At 44.2% G+C, this 14,659-nt stretch overlaps 3 protein-coding genes across 3 annotated transcripts; all 3 read left to right on the top strand.

Annotated features, from left to right (window-relative positions):
* Positions 1-2,756: 2,756 nt before the first annotated feature.
* On the top strand, positions 2,757-3,774 carry LOC122617461. Its single transcript, XM_043793324.1, has 2 exons — positions 2,757-2,886; positions 2,944-3,774. The coding sequence occupies exons 1-2, from the start codon at positions 2,874-2,876 to the stop codon at positions 3,687-3,689; spliced, it is 759 nt and encodes a 252-aa protein (XP_043649259.1). The 5' UTR covers positions 2,757-2,873; the 3' UTR covers positions 3,690-3,774.
* A 533-nt stretch (positions 3,775-4,307) lies between these two features.
* On the top strand, positions 4,308-6,240 carry LOC122617198. The gene is made up of 7 exons (XM_043792936.1): positions 4,308-4,936; positions 5,109-5,165; positions 5,223-5,384; positions 5,432-5,527; positions 5,586-5,660; positions 5,717-5,776; positions 5,839-6,240. Exons 1-7 carry the CDS (start codon positions 4,358-4,360, stop codon positions 6,055-6,057), a joined length of 1,248 nt encoding a protein of 415 aa, XP_043648871.1. The 5' UTR covers positions 4,308-4,357; the 3' UTR covers positions 6,058-6,240.
* A 104-nt stretch (positions 6,241-6,344) lies between these two features.
* Positions 6,345-8,931, top strand: LOC122616790. Its single transcript, XM_043792352.1, has 3 exons — positions 6,345-6,665; positions 6,746-6,845; positions 7,195-8,931. The coding sequence occupies exons 1-3, from the start codon at positions 6,601-6,603 to the stop codon at positions 8,677-8,679; spliced, it is 1,650 nt and encodes a 549-aa protein (XP_043648287.1). The 5' UTR covers positions 6,345-6,600; the 3' UTR covers positions 8,680-8,931.
* The last annotated feature ends 5,728 nt before the right edge of the window (positions 8,932-14,659 follow it).

Genomic DNA, 14,659 nt, shown 5'->3' with positions numbered 1-14,659 from the left:
ACACGATCTTTGCCGTTGGCCTCGTCTGGACCCGCTGATTGTGGGTGTGTGTGTGCGGGTGAGTGTGCGAGTGTGTGTGCTAGCCAAGTGGGTGCGTTCTCGCAGCTGGATACCCAACGTCCAAGTCCAAATCCAAATCCAAGTCCAAGTCAGAGCCGAACTGCCAGCAATCACGATCCAAGCCAAGCCACAGATACAGCAGCACACACCTGCGAACTCTCACTGCCCGCGTTCCCCTTGCCACACCCCCCAACACATGCCACAGCTCCAGCACCATCCCATGCTCCATAGAGTATGGTACATACCCATACCCATTCCGTATCCACGTGTGCGTTCTGGTCACCTTCTGGCAATTGGCAGTACCAATACCCAATACCGAATACCCAATAACCAATACCAAAACCAAATGCAACTCCAAATCAATGCTCCTTGTGGCGGCGGCTTCTTCCCAAAAAGGTTTGAGCTCAGCGATCGTGCCAAAAATGGGTTTGCAACTGGAATTCGCTTTTAGCCAAGCAACATACTACAACGTGTGGGGACCAGGTCCAGCATCTCAGATCCTGCTCCGGCACCAACTAATGCACTCACAGAAAATATGACATTCTTAATACAAATAATACAACAGTGAAAAGCAAGTGAAGCCACATGGGTACTTTTTGATTCTTTGAGTGTAAGACCTCTGGCAGATCTGCCAAACTCCCAAGTGCAGGTGGCGATTGGCCAAGACCAAAACGTAGATCGAGAGACCAGCTGGTGTGAACAGCTAGAAAGTTTTAGTGCCTTACCCCTCATCTATCTATAATCCAATCATTTGCTCCTGAGATCGTGAGAATCGGTGCGGCAGCGCGAAATTTATTTGTGTGCTGACCAAAAACAAATGCCGCGTGATTTCAATTTATGGCGATCTAATGAAAATTTGACAAATAGCAAATGGGTAGGCCGGGATTCGGGGCCAATAACATACATCATGATCGTTTCGCTGGCGAAAAAGGCACTTCCGTCAATTGATTGAAATGCCTGAGTCCAGATGCATACACTCCTGATCTCGATCCGGATCCCAATCCAAGTCCCAAGGAAATCGCAGATCTCGAACAGTCTGTCAAAGGCCCCGCATCAAGTTGTTGGCTGCTCCGATTTATGTCTGCTCGATGGAGGCAAAGTCGTGACCCGCGAGCATTGAACTCCCAGTGAACCGATCTGGTCTACTGTGGACCTCAGATAATTTGGAATTCGCCCAGGTCTTCCACAGAGAAAAATTAATACCCTGAAAGTAGTTCATATTCCACAGCAATATCGGCACTTTTCCCTCTATTCCGATTATTGCAGGAACAATTTTCAGTGCGTGGGTAAGCCATAAAAGAACAGCTCACTAGTCAATTGTTTAACGATCTCACCTTGGCTTCCACGGTGCAACTAACTGCGGTACTTGGCGACTTGGGGCCCAAAGGCAGCGCCACACATTTAAGCGAAATAAATTTGAAGTCCGCCTGCACGAAGTGCAATTTTCAAGCAGTCAGCCCGAAACTGTAGGCCTTATTACTGTGGGAGCTGTTGAACATAATGAAGCCATTGCCATGGGCAGACCGTCAAAAATATATATATAGAGTCCAAAGAGGCCCCGAACTATTGTCAATCATATTCGAGAGTCTATTTTCCCACATAGTTTGCTCCACTGATCGCGTTTTGGTCCAACTCCTCATGGGAAAATCAGTGACTTGGCTTCGCCTAGTTGCGCAACAATTATTTGGCTCTGGTTTCGGGCCCTTTATTTGTGAGGGCCAGTAGGGTCCGCACACCTTTTACAAGGTTGCGCTTCGCTGAACCCCCTACCAAAATATTATTGAAAGTCACATTCTGGAGTTGCAACTACCGACTGACTGCTTTACGTACTACTGAGTTAGCTAGCCCTTCACGGTTATTATCTAGGCCCAAGCGGAAGTGCGCTTCTTGAGATATTCTAACCAAGTTTTTCACACATTCACCTCGGTGCGCAGGTGTTTCTAGGAAAATGTGCCAAAACATTCGGACCTATTGTGCATACGTAAATTTCCATTTTATATGTAGCGGAAATTAAATTTGGGACACGCTTCATTGGGTTGATGTGGGAAATTGGGTATAAATTCCACGATATTTGGTCAGCAAAGACTTAAAGATTCGTTTAAAGGGTGCTGCAATGACATATAGTTGAAACGTTTCAAAATAGCTAGGAAATATGGCTTTAGAAATTGACTAAAATGAAGATCAAGATACTATACTTCAAGATACTTTTTTATCTGTGTATCCTGAAGTGATACTTTACATGTTTACAACTGCGCCTCTATCGGCGAGCTGTTTTTGGGCGACACCTAGCGTCTGCAAAGGAAAGTGACGATTCCGTTAGATGGCAGCACTGTTATAGTTCATGTGTTCATTTGTAGGGTATTCTAGGTCCATAACAATATATATCTTCTATAATAAGGTAGTAGAAGGTCTAAAGCTGCAACTATGTTCCCAGTGAATCCTTACTGCGAGATTTTTATTTGATTTCATTTAAGAAACAATTGTTTTCGAATAGAGCTCGCCAGAAACCCGCTTGAAAAGGTGTGATGATTATTTATCAAGTAAATATAAAATATAAGTGATCTCCGAAAGTGTGTATTAACAAAAAAAAAGCTAAAACAGTGCAATATTCTTAAAGAAACTCAATGCTTGTTCAAAAAACAAAAATTCAATTCCCATCTTTGTTTCGTGCAACCTTTTCGATAGTTATCGATAGAGAAAAAACAAAACACAGCTGCTTGGATCATGATACCTTTCCCGTACGCCGTCAGAAAAAAAACGCGGCCTAGGAAACACAATTTTTTCGTCATCCAACTGCGTTGCCATTTATAGCAATGGATTTCAAGTGTAAGTAAAGTACGCAAATGTAAGGGGAAAACTAATAGAAAAATTACAATAAACCAGATGACGAAAAGAAGTGGTGTGCGTCCAACACCCGACTTTTACTGTCCCTTTACAATGAACGCCAAGCTGATTTTCGGGATCCGAGAAGAAAAATCAAGGACATTTGGGGGGAAATGGTCGTGGTCCTTGAAAGCCAGGGAATGACAGACATCGATGCCGTTCAGCTGGATCGGAAATTTAGGAACCTGAAGAAGACCTACTACTGCATAAGGAGCAAGCATCTGGCGAAGGGGCCGCACTACCATCCAAACTGGCTGTACTACGACGAGATGTCCGAGATTCTGAAAGATGACCCTCTCCCACAGCCGCGGGCACTTACCATCAATGATTATGATGAAGCGGTCGTCACTGCGGACACCGGTATCCAGAAGGGCAGGATGTTGTCCATGGGCACCACTGTCAGCACAGTTATTTCCCGGCAGGTTCGTCCGTATCGCAAACGAAAGTTGCCATTGGAGGATGCCGATACCGAGATCCAGAATGAGTACGAGGTGCACACGGAATGGCCGCAGGAACAGGACCACATCACAGTCTTAAATGCCGCCGGTCCCAATGCTAATGATTCGTCAGAACCCGCCGACGAGATCTCCATCAGCAACGCGGAGGAGGCAATGAGACACCTAAGAGCGCTACAGGAGTACGCCATGATCCAGGATAATTTCCGGGCCATCGGACTGCTCTTACAGGCTGAGAACGCCATTCAATATCCAGCCAAGAGCAAAGACTTCGAGGTTGATCAAACGTAGTGTCCTCACAAAAAAGCACTCAAATTACTGAAAAAGTAACAATACTTTTAAACGATTTATTTTAAAAGCACATTACTAATTGATACCTCTGATTTTAGGTTTTCCTTTAAATTTATAAATAAATTCATTTGCTTTACTTTATTTTAATATGGTCTATGTATTTGCTAACATCACTGAACAGCGAGTATGGTTCTGAACAAATGTGTTTAGGTATTGGCTAAAATCTTGCGTTCTGGCCATACCGTTGTTTTATACATAAAGATAGGACTATCTTGAGGAATTTCTAATGAAAATTCAACAGTTCTAAAATCTATTTATATTTTAAAGAAGAATAAAGAGCATCCTGCCCAAGCAAACGGTAACCTGGGAGCAATTTGGGTTTAGGAATTAGCTAAAACCAGACAGCCTGGCAACACCATAATCACAATCTGGGTATAAGAAATAAAGTTCATTTGCACATAATAGAAAATGAAAACATATTTAAAAAGAAATAAATAGGAATCTCGAAAATATCTAAAATCAATAATAGTTTTTAATATTATGCAATCTCGATCAAATGGAGAAAAACTTTATCGATAAATGCGCACTGGCAACACCCAATGAATCAGTTGGGCAATACCATTCCGCAGCCACAAACTCTGTGAAAGTCTTCTATTTTTGCTAAAGTTATGGAAAGGAAATCCATTTTACCGGACAACCTGCAGTACCGGGTATTTGCCCTGGGTCCTGCCCCGCCAGGATTTCGTGCCCCAAATGCTGCCGAGTTTGCCTCCGCGGAGTCGAATCTTCGTAAGGCCACCCGCTACCTCAAGAACACCTATGTCAAGCTCGATCAGCTGCGCACCGTCCTCCAGAAGGAGAAGAATTACGCGAAGATTACGGACTACAGGGATCAATCCATGGTGCTAGCCAAGCAAGTGATTCGCTCCAAGGAACTTATTGGCAAGTACAGGGGCATGCTGATCGACCTGCAGGATGCCGAAATCTTCAAGGTCAAGCGCCACATAGAGCAGATGGAGGAGCTGCTCTCCGAGGTTAACACCCGCCTGGTCTCCCTGAGGACCAAAATCCAGGCGGAGACCGATCCCTCAAAGCGCGAGATCCACGTGGGCAGCTCCTTCTACCTGGTGCAGGAACAGCACAAGACCAAGGGACTCTGCGAGCGGTGGCGGGATCGCCTGGACCAGCTGACGAAGGCCAGGATGGACAAGACTGAGCAGCTTACTGAGAAGCCGATGCTGATCAATGTAAGGACCAATACAAAAGAATTTTTATATTTCTTCCTTGCACTTCCATTATCGGAGTAAGGGATATCTGATAGTCGGCTATTGCGTTATCTGTTGCTTAATCGTATTCCCTTATCTATCAATGTTTTTGAATTCTGGTCGATTTTGAACTGAATTGGATTTAAATTTTTAGAAACATAAAATAATGTTAAATGCTGAAACCAAAAAGTTAAAGGAAGCCATTAACTTGGTGAGTATAGTGAAGCAATTAAAGGCTAAGTTAAATGCTACTACATACATATCTTAGAAACAAATCGGATTAAAGAAAAGTGGCTGCAAGAGGTGTGCATACCTAAGAAAGGTGACTAGACATGGTCCAGCCAAGCTTTGCAAAGTCTGTAAAAAATGGGCTGATGATAAAAAGGCTAAAGAGGCAGTAAACAAGGAAACCAACAAATCGCCTCAATTGGTACGATTCAACAACAGTCACAACATCAATTAATACTATTATTGCAGGCGAAGTCAAAGGAATTAGAAGTACGAGTGCGTACGGAAGAATCGGAAGAAGTATCAGAAGTATCAGAAGAATCCACAATCAAGATAGAGATAGAGGTGGGTTCTTTCTAGTAAATCATCAGAAACTTATTAGTACTTATTATGAACTCCTTAGCCTATTGAAATTAACGAGGAAGAGGAAATAACGTCCTTGGAAAGGGAAACTAGCTCAAAAGATAACCTTGATCAGGTTAGTTCTTTCGTTGAAATGCCAATTCTGTTTTAATTTCGAAAGCTTTTTTCAAGTCCTCCCAGTTGTTTCCCATTATCGTTGCTGTTAGGTCTCAAGCAACGACAGTAGTTAAGGTGAGTAAACAGGTACTTTGACTATTATAGTACTAACCTAAATATGAATTCCTGAATAACAGGAGGAAGATGAGCCTAGTAAAGATGAGGTGGACCCCGCAGTAGTCGCTTCCTTACAAAACTCGCTGAAACCCATCGACAGTAAAAATATGGCCTTGGCCTACGTGAAGCTTTTACAAGAGTACGCCATGTTGAGTGACAACTTTCGGGCCATTGGACTGCTAATTGAAGTTGAAAAATCAGTCGCAAATCCGCCACAGAACGAGGATTTCGATCTTTGATCCGATCTGCGCTTAGTTTTTACCTGTAATCTACATTTAGAATGAGAGTTAAGACCCAAATTTTTTATATAATTAAAAAATCAAATAGATTGTATGGGGATCGTTAGGCTCCCACTTAAGTGTTTGGGTGTTCACCAGGTAAATAAACGTTAAATAAAGCACTAGATATAATTTGAGCAGAAATATCGTTTATATACAAATCAAACCAGTTTTCGCTCCGATTAGGTGGTAATGCGATTTGTGTATTTCGGCATGTTAAACCAGTTATAGCTGCTTTAGCAAGAGATTATTTACTCTCGTTCCGAAAATAAATCCCAGACCACAAACGAATATCGCCGACTTGTAGCTGCGACCGGATCGTGGGAAGTCGGTTTAGATCGCGAGAGAAAGAGCGGAATGTCTCTCGCAAAGATCCGGTTTTTCGCGCTCCGTAAAACGGAAGAGAGTCCGGATCTCTGCACTGTTCGGTCCGCATGTTCAGTCTTCGATTTGCACTCGCTCTGGAAACTGTGAAAACGTGCGCCCGCACATTTAGTGTGTTTCATGTGCTGTTTCAACTGCTGCACATTTGTGGCAAAGTGTGTTCTATGCTCTAAGCTGTGCGACTCGTATGTATACAAGATTCCCATCACTTGTCTCTATAATAACTATTTCGTATTACCCATTGCCTTCATTGTGAACGGAGCAGAATTTTATCGGTCACGAGAGGGAGAGCAGAGAGCACGCTAAGAGAGAGTGGAGAACCTGAACGTGAACGCGTGAGAGTGGGAGTGGAAATGTACTCTGACGTAAGTACTTTCGTAGTGAGTAAGTGAGAGAACAATGCTTCGATTAAGTTGAATCTTTTGAAATTGTTATCTCTGAGCTGAAATGTGCGGAGAGCCTTTTGAGAATCAGATGAGGACATGTGCGTTATTATATATACATATATGCACATAAATATAACGCGTTCATATCCGGACACAGCTACAGTCACTAGCATATGCCAACACAACAATTTGAATTAAAAACAAAAATGACAGTCTACAATATTAGCTTAACGTCAAGTTTTTAGTTTCGCATTTAATGCACTCTTAGCTTCATAACTTAGCCTATAAATCTGACTTTAAAAGGAAGTAAACCATGATCTCATTACAGAATGACGACGCCCACGAAAATTCGAATGGATCGCAGCGCATCCGCAACGTGCTGACTCTGGAGGAGCGGGTGGCCGCCATCCGACAGTACGACATTGTGCCCATGTACAGTAAGATCGCGCGGAACTTCAACTGCAGCTGGGAACAAATCAAGAGCATAGTGTCCAATCGGGAGGCCATCCTGGAGTTCCACGAAGCCACCAATCGGCTGAGCCAGCCGGCCAACAAGGATGCCGAGCTGCGCCGGCGCAAGCTGAACTTTCTGGGCCACTGCCTGTACGAGTACATCCAGAGGGCCCAGTTCTACCTCCACAGCGATGTCAACGAGGAGATGATCCGCAACCGTGCGATCGAGTTCCGGGACCTCATGCGACTCGAGGGTTTCGTGCCGAACAAACCGTGGATCAATCACTTCAAGGCCGCCTACAACATAACCCTGTCGAATCGTCAGATCACGATAACCCGCCGGCCACCACGATCCATGGACCTGAGGGACATAATGTCGTACTGTGGACGACACACCTCGATGGCTTGCAGCCTAGCGCCCAGATCGCCGGAACCTACTCTCACGAGCAGTGACCAAAGGGCCATCGATCGACCGCTGTATCGCACTAAAACATTGGTCACCACCTCCTGCCAAAATCAAGCCACCTCGGATGAAGTGCACCTGCGCCGCAAGCGGAAGATAGCGTTCCTGGAGAAGTGCGTTTACGAGTACATCCAGCGATCTCAATTGGTTCGCCAGGGTCGTCTTGACCTGGACAATTTGCGCTCCGTGGCCATTAGTTTGAGGGACATCCTGAAGATCGACTCCTTCTTTCCCGACAAAGTGTGGTTCAAGCACTTCAAAAGTCGCTACAACTTTACTTTTTCGGTGGGAGTTCAGGTGACCAACCGCCGCGTGCCGCTTTCCCTGGACCTCCGGGATATAGTAAGTTATTGCGGCCGGAATGAACACAAGATCACCCTGGCCCACAAAAAGTCGCAGGAGGAACTGGAAGATGGCTTGGTCCCTTTTCCACAGGTGGATCCAAAACCCGAAGAATTGGAGCCGGAAGACGACGATGATTGCGTGGCCATTGAGGTGCCACCTGAACTCATAGAAATCAAGGATGATGAGGATAATGAGGATGAGCATAACGAGGACTTGCCAGCCAGGGCAACTAAACGAAAATCAGAAGAGAACGGCGGTCCAATGGCCTGTGGTTTAAAGATTCAGAAGATTCAATCGCTCAGTGAGCAATTGCCTGAAAATACGGAATTACTGCCAGTCAATAGTCCCGGTCATTATTCAGAGACCAGCGATGAGGCGAATCTGCCGCGTTGCGTGGAAAGCTACAAGGACGCACTGCGTCTACTGAAGCCCCTGGAGGAATTCGCCCTAATGGAGGAGAACTATCGGGCCATTGGCCTGCTTACGCAGCTGGAGAAGATCTTTGAGACCGCTGCGAAAAAGAATGAGGAAAAGGACAAATCCTTAGACTAGGAACCCAACCAAAAACGTGTGCCTTAGGTTATAAGTATATGTAGATCTTTGAGTACCCTCTACAGGGTATAAGAAAGCCTTAATGAAAACAGCGTTATTTCCACTCTAATTTACTGAAAATGTTGATTTAACTATAAGCAAACAAGCAAGCATATACCAACCATTTGTATATCATATGCATGTTTCAAACATAAATATAAACTGAATATAATAATTAGGTAATTGTTCATCAATAACATGTCTAAAAACCAATTATTAGCCATAATTTCTTTTGCAAGTGATCAAATGGTAATCAGAATTGACATTGTCAAGGTGATGCACCTTTATAGTTGTTCTCAAGACATTTTCGGGATGGCTATCTGGTTCTTTGACCAGGTTACCAAGCTATAAGACAACTTTCCACTCGCCCCAGCGAGACGAACAATCAACGCTAAAACTTTACGTTCGTCCTCGAAAACTTTATGCGATGTGGAATGTGACTGAACGAGTCCGAATGACCTGCAGCGAAGTTGAAGTTGAACGTGCGTGGCACAGAAGCTCCGGAAGTGGGCAGATGGAGAGGGAGCACCGTAGGTGCTACATCAATTCTAGATGGGAGTACAGCAGGGGGTGGGGCGGCGAAGGGCGAAGTCCGAAGGATTCAGGACGAAATGGGGGAAGCGGATGCCAGCAGAGCAGCATCCCGGTGAGGGACCTTGCGGTGCCAGAAGGTGGACACTCACAATCACACTCGCACCTACAGATTGCAGAGCATATAAGTGCACTGAAAGAAACATAGTCACCTATTGGTTTTCTTATATAGAAATTTAGTTAAAGGTAAATACCTATTAACTACATTATAAGTTATAAAGTTGCTTAGTCAAGACATGCAGGAAATATAAAGAATATGTATTTAGTTGCCAATGTCGCAGTGTCGATTGAGGGCGCTACGATTACACAACCGGGTCTATGGAGCGTTGGATACGCCACATCGCCATTGCTACATCGCCATCCGTTCCGGTTGCGGCAAAGTTTCGCCATACGATGGCAACCCTCCTGGGTTGGCAGCAGAAGCTGAAGCAGGAGCTTCAGGACTTTCGTTTCAAGGATTTCCGACCGACGTCGTCAGACTCGACTGACGGCAACGACGACGGCGACGGCTTGAATATAGCACTCTTACGGGCGGAAAACCTACTAGTGTAGGGTTAGGTGCTCGGGGGCTCCCCGATAAAGGTAGAACGCGAAGAAGAGGCAACATCAATGCAAACACAACAACTTTGGCTCAGGTTACTGCCACACGGCTGCGCCCCAAAGCAAAATTGAAACCCCAGCGCGTTAAGAGCTCTGACATAAAACCCTGAAAGCGGAATTGCCGTTGAGGGATATACGACGAGCATGAGGACAGACTATATATACTACCTTCAGCTCTTCAGCTCGCTCAACCTCATCCTCATCCTCATCCTCGTGCTCGTACTCTTGTGCCGCTTCTTCTTTTCCCTCGAGTGTAGCCGGGGTTCGGCATATATAGACGGTCTAGTACATATGCCAATCGCAGGACTGAGAGGATGTGAAGCCGAAGGGCATGTAAAAATGTCCAATTGGGTACTGTTGACGTGGGTTTTGCCGGTCAGCAACTGTTTGTGATCGGTGGAAGCATAACGGATGAATATAAGGGAAGGGAAGTGTGAATCACGCTAACCACCAAGTAAATCACGATCTAAATTATAGACATACCCAGGGTACTATAAATACATACAATATTAGTCAAAAAAATACTTCATCTTAGATATGCCGGGTATATATTTCTTTATATGAAACTTCGTTGCTAGCCATCATTTTAATTGGATGTTGTATTAAATTTGAGTGCGCTTTTATTCCTTTGTCCTTAGAAAAAAATCGTGGTACGTAGCATTTTATTGGGATTATAAATGTTAGAGCTCTGGGGCCTATTCTATTTATGGCATTTATATAGCGCGTCTGGGTGTAACTTTTTTATTGTGTCGGAATCATCGAGTCCCACTGGTTCCACGCGCTTTTCTCACCCACAAGGGTGGCTCATTGGACCTGGCGTGTCTAACTGCCATGCAGTGCTCCCCCAACTTTATGAAGGTAATTTTATCTTCTATATATGTATATAGAAAACTTTTTCATTGTTAAAACCAGGAAAGCTAGGGGATGCAGATTTTTTGCAGATTTTAAAAACTGTGCATAATAAAAACTGTGCATAATACCCTTTATTTCCACATACGGGAATCTTTATTAGAATTTTAATGTTTCATTAGAATTTTGATGAAATGAAATCGGTGATTTACATGGACTGGATTTTTATTTGTCTCTTAACTCGATGAGTAATCTAGTTATTTAAAGATCATTCGATATACAGGAGATATTTTCATGGGAAGAACCAAAGGCAATTACCTGGTTCATCATCATCGCCCCGCATCCATTAGCATCCTGTAAATGTATGCCATTTCATTTATTTACTTTGGCTGGCGGTTAGTTGCGTATATAGTATTGATTCTTTCATCATACCATACCCAGACTCAGCCAATCGACCCCTTTAATCGCTAAACATACATACGATGGATGCCATAATCGTTTCCATTGTATGCCAAATACGAATGGCTCGCCAAAACTGTAGACCCCGGCTCAAGAGCGACTCTACGAATACCCGTTCATCTAGAGTGCAGATATACTCGTATGTAGCTATATATATTCGTTCCGAGCGGAAAACGTGAGAACCGACTGTAGCTGTGTAGATGGCGGTGACGGCGAAACAAGTCTGGTGCTCTAGTCTCTGGTTCTGCTACTCAGCTTTATACCCCGTACTTCTTATTTGGGTTGTCGTTGCGGCATAAGCCTCTTGGGTTTTCGGAGGCTGCTGCAGACGATGACGACGATGAGGATGAGGATGATAATAATGATGATGATGATGATGGCCCTTGAGCCGAGACTCTGGAGGTTCTGACGATAATGACGATGGGCCCTCAGCTTTCTGTCATGCGCCGCTCCAGCATTGCGAGTTCGTTTCTTGTACTCGCACAACGCCTTTCCTCGCTTCCTTGCCACACAGCCTTCGATAGATGGCTATCTATCTGTATTGTGCCAGAGATGACGAGCGGATTCGAACTAGGGTACCAAAGAGGGTATCTTTTCTGACGCCCTTTCCCTGCGAGCATCCGAAAACATCCTGCGACATGTATAGGATTTCATTTGGGTTAGCTTTTGGGTTGAACAAATCGATTTGCCATTTTGTTATATTTTTTTTTAAGTGATTTGTTCAGTTTTTGCGCATGTTTGCCTTGCAAGAGATGACGAGCCCCAGGGATTAACTACAACTTCATATACGTCTCTACCAAACGGTTTATGCGAATGTTCTAGTAACTACTGGTAATATCTACCGTATACCCCCCAACTAAAACGTGGACACAAATTAATTAATTTTATAGCCTTTAACTTTTCCAAACTGATTTTTCCAATATCCAGTTCCCACCACCACAGTGCAAATTGAGCGATATTACACCACCATGTAGTTCAGGGCATAACACGAGATGTTAAACCACGATATGGAAATGGCAATAAACTCGTAGTAGCGACGGCAATGAGCTCACATCATATGGACGGCGAGGGGGATCGGATTCGGAATCGGGATTGGGATTACCAACAGCAGAGTCGACTTCGCTAACAAGGGGGCAGTGGCACGGAATCGAGAATCGGGCGAGGGAAGCGGGCAAGGGAACTAGCAACTGGCAACTGCCAACTGGAGTGGCAGAAGGCACAAAGGAAATTACTAGGAAAAATTCAGGTCCCTATGGTGCTTTTGGGTGCGACAGTCGTCGCATAGATACTCGCAAACATACTCACAGGGCTATATGGCAAAAGATAATCAGGGAAGCCCTCTGAACGACCGACGGACGCTGCAGGCCGACATCACATATAGATTATAGTGCGCACAATGGGGAATGAGCGGAAGATGAGGCGATACCAGTGGAGATATGCACATACCTTCGGTCGAGGGACCACAACGGAGCACTGAGACCCAACTGAACTGAACCTCAAACTGGCATGGCATCGGAATCCAGCGAGGAACAGGGGCCAAGGCCCGGGACCTAATCAAAAAAGGTAATGGAAAATAGTATCTCGGGTCGTGGCAGCGATTTCACAATGCTCGCTCTGTCCCGAGGGGTGAGGAGCTAGGTTCAATATAATACATAACCATAATAAATTCCATGGCTAAATCCCCGCATCTCTCCAGAAAAAGGTCGTAATAGATGAGCTTAGTGGAGCTCTGGGCGGGCGGGCGGTCCTCCCACCTACAGTGGAACCAAACTACTTGAAACGTACAATAAAAAAAATTGTTTTAGAAAAGTTTTCTATTTCGAAAGTTCACATTCCAACACGAGTATTAGAGCAGATTGAAAATCTAAGATGTTAATAATGAATACCACTTTTTTAAAAATGTTTTTCTAATTTTAAGCCCACGTAATAGAACAATTTTTTAGTATTGTTTATTTAGGTTTTATTTCTGTATTAAAGGTGGAAAATAGTTCTGTCATTTTGCATATATATACATATACTTTGAGGCGCCAAACTGATCCTAAATATTAAACACTAATGACCCCCAATTTTTCTCAAGTTAAAGAACATTCCACTAGCGATTTATGGATGTTCGACTGCTTATATGTACATACATATATCGTTTATATGTACATATATCGGTGTGCAATTCAAAGCGTGTGAGCTCGAGGGTGTGTGCTTGTAGGGTTCCTGGCTCATCGCAATCACTTCGGACTCGAATTCGGAGTCATGAAATGGCAAAAGGAAAGGTCATTTTCTTCGATGCTCCAGCTCGTTTTGTAAAGGTTGCCAAGGGCTTTTACCCCCTACGACAGCCAACCGCACCACCGCCCTTTATCTCCACCGCAAAAAGCGTTTGTAGAAAAGTTTCCTTGGCTGGTCAGCAGCGGATAGCTGCTGGAATATACTATAATAGAGTCGAGTCATCGTCAAGCATCCGAGCATCCGAGGAAGCGAAAACCCGGAGTCCCCAAGCGACAGGCCACCCAGAACCCACCCATTAGCACCACCCGCCGCAGAGGTTGATGCTGTGGTTTTATACCTTTTCCAATACTTTTCCTTATATACGTACATTGTACACACACCTAATATATACCAGCAACCAGATATATGCTATGTGTGCGATTTCCCACCACCGAAACAAAATCGCATCGAGATGGAAGGGAACCGACCGAAAAATACGAACCCAAACTGAGCGTTATCCATTTATATCTTCGAATTGTATTAAGTCTAATCCATCAAATGCTTTCGTCCAAATGGTTTCAGCTCTGCCGACGTCGCTGCCGACGCCCAAGCTATTTAGTCCCAATCCCAAAACCAAACCCAATCACCTGCCAAACCGGGCAGCGATACTTCAAGTTACAGCTATATGTACAAGATACAGATACAGATACACATGGCCACGGCATCTCGGCTTCCCAGCATCTCAAAGATATGTGTGTGTTTTGGCCTGGAATGGATTTTCTGTACGTTCGCCTAAACTTTTATATATATTACAGTTGCCATGGCCCCCTGCTAGCGGATGTGAGTCTCCAATGCCTATAGTAAATGTCCCAAGAACCCGATTCCGACTTCGAACCAAGCACCTCAGCATCTCGACTCGCGTATATGGAGTATCCATAGGAAAACTTGTTTCAAATGGCCCGATGCCAAGCGAAAACTAAATCTTACAAGACCCGCAATTTGAGTGGACCAACATAGTTGGTTGGTTGACAGTTCCATAACCCGAGATCCCGGGATCCCATAGTTAGGAATGTTAATTTTGGAAATGTTAATATAGCTATTCATAATCTTAAGCTCAAGTTACTAAAGAACATTTTTAAGAAGAGATCAAAAGGATCGATCACAAAACTGTTTGGGTCCACCCCACTTTTTTGGGCTCACCCCGAATATAGAATCGAAAAAGTCGATAATAGTACCCAAA

Source organism: Drosophila teissieri, chromosome 3L, assembly GCF_016746235.2.
Source record: "Drosophila teissieri strain GT53w chromosome 3L, Prin_Dtei_1.1, whole genome shotgun sequence".
Taxonomy (NCBI): domain Eukaryota; kingdom Metazoa; phylum Arthropoda; class Insecta; order Diptera; family Drosophilidae; genus Drosophila; species Drosophila teissieri.
Note: the sequence above shows the minus strand (reverse complement) of the source record. Positions and strands in the feature narration are given on the sequence as shown.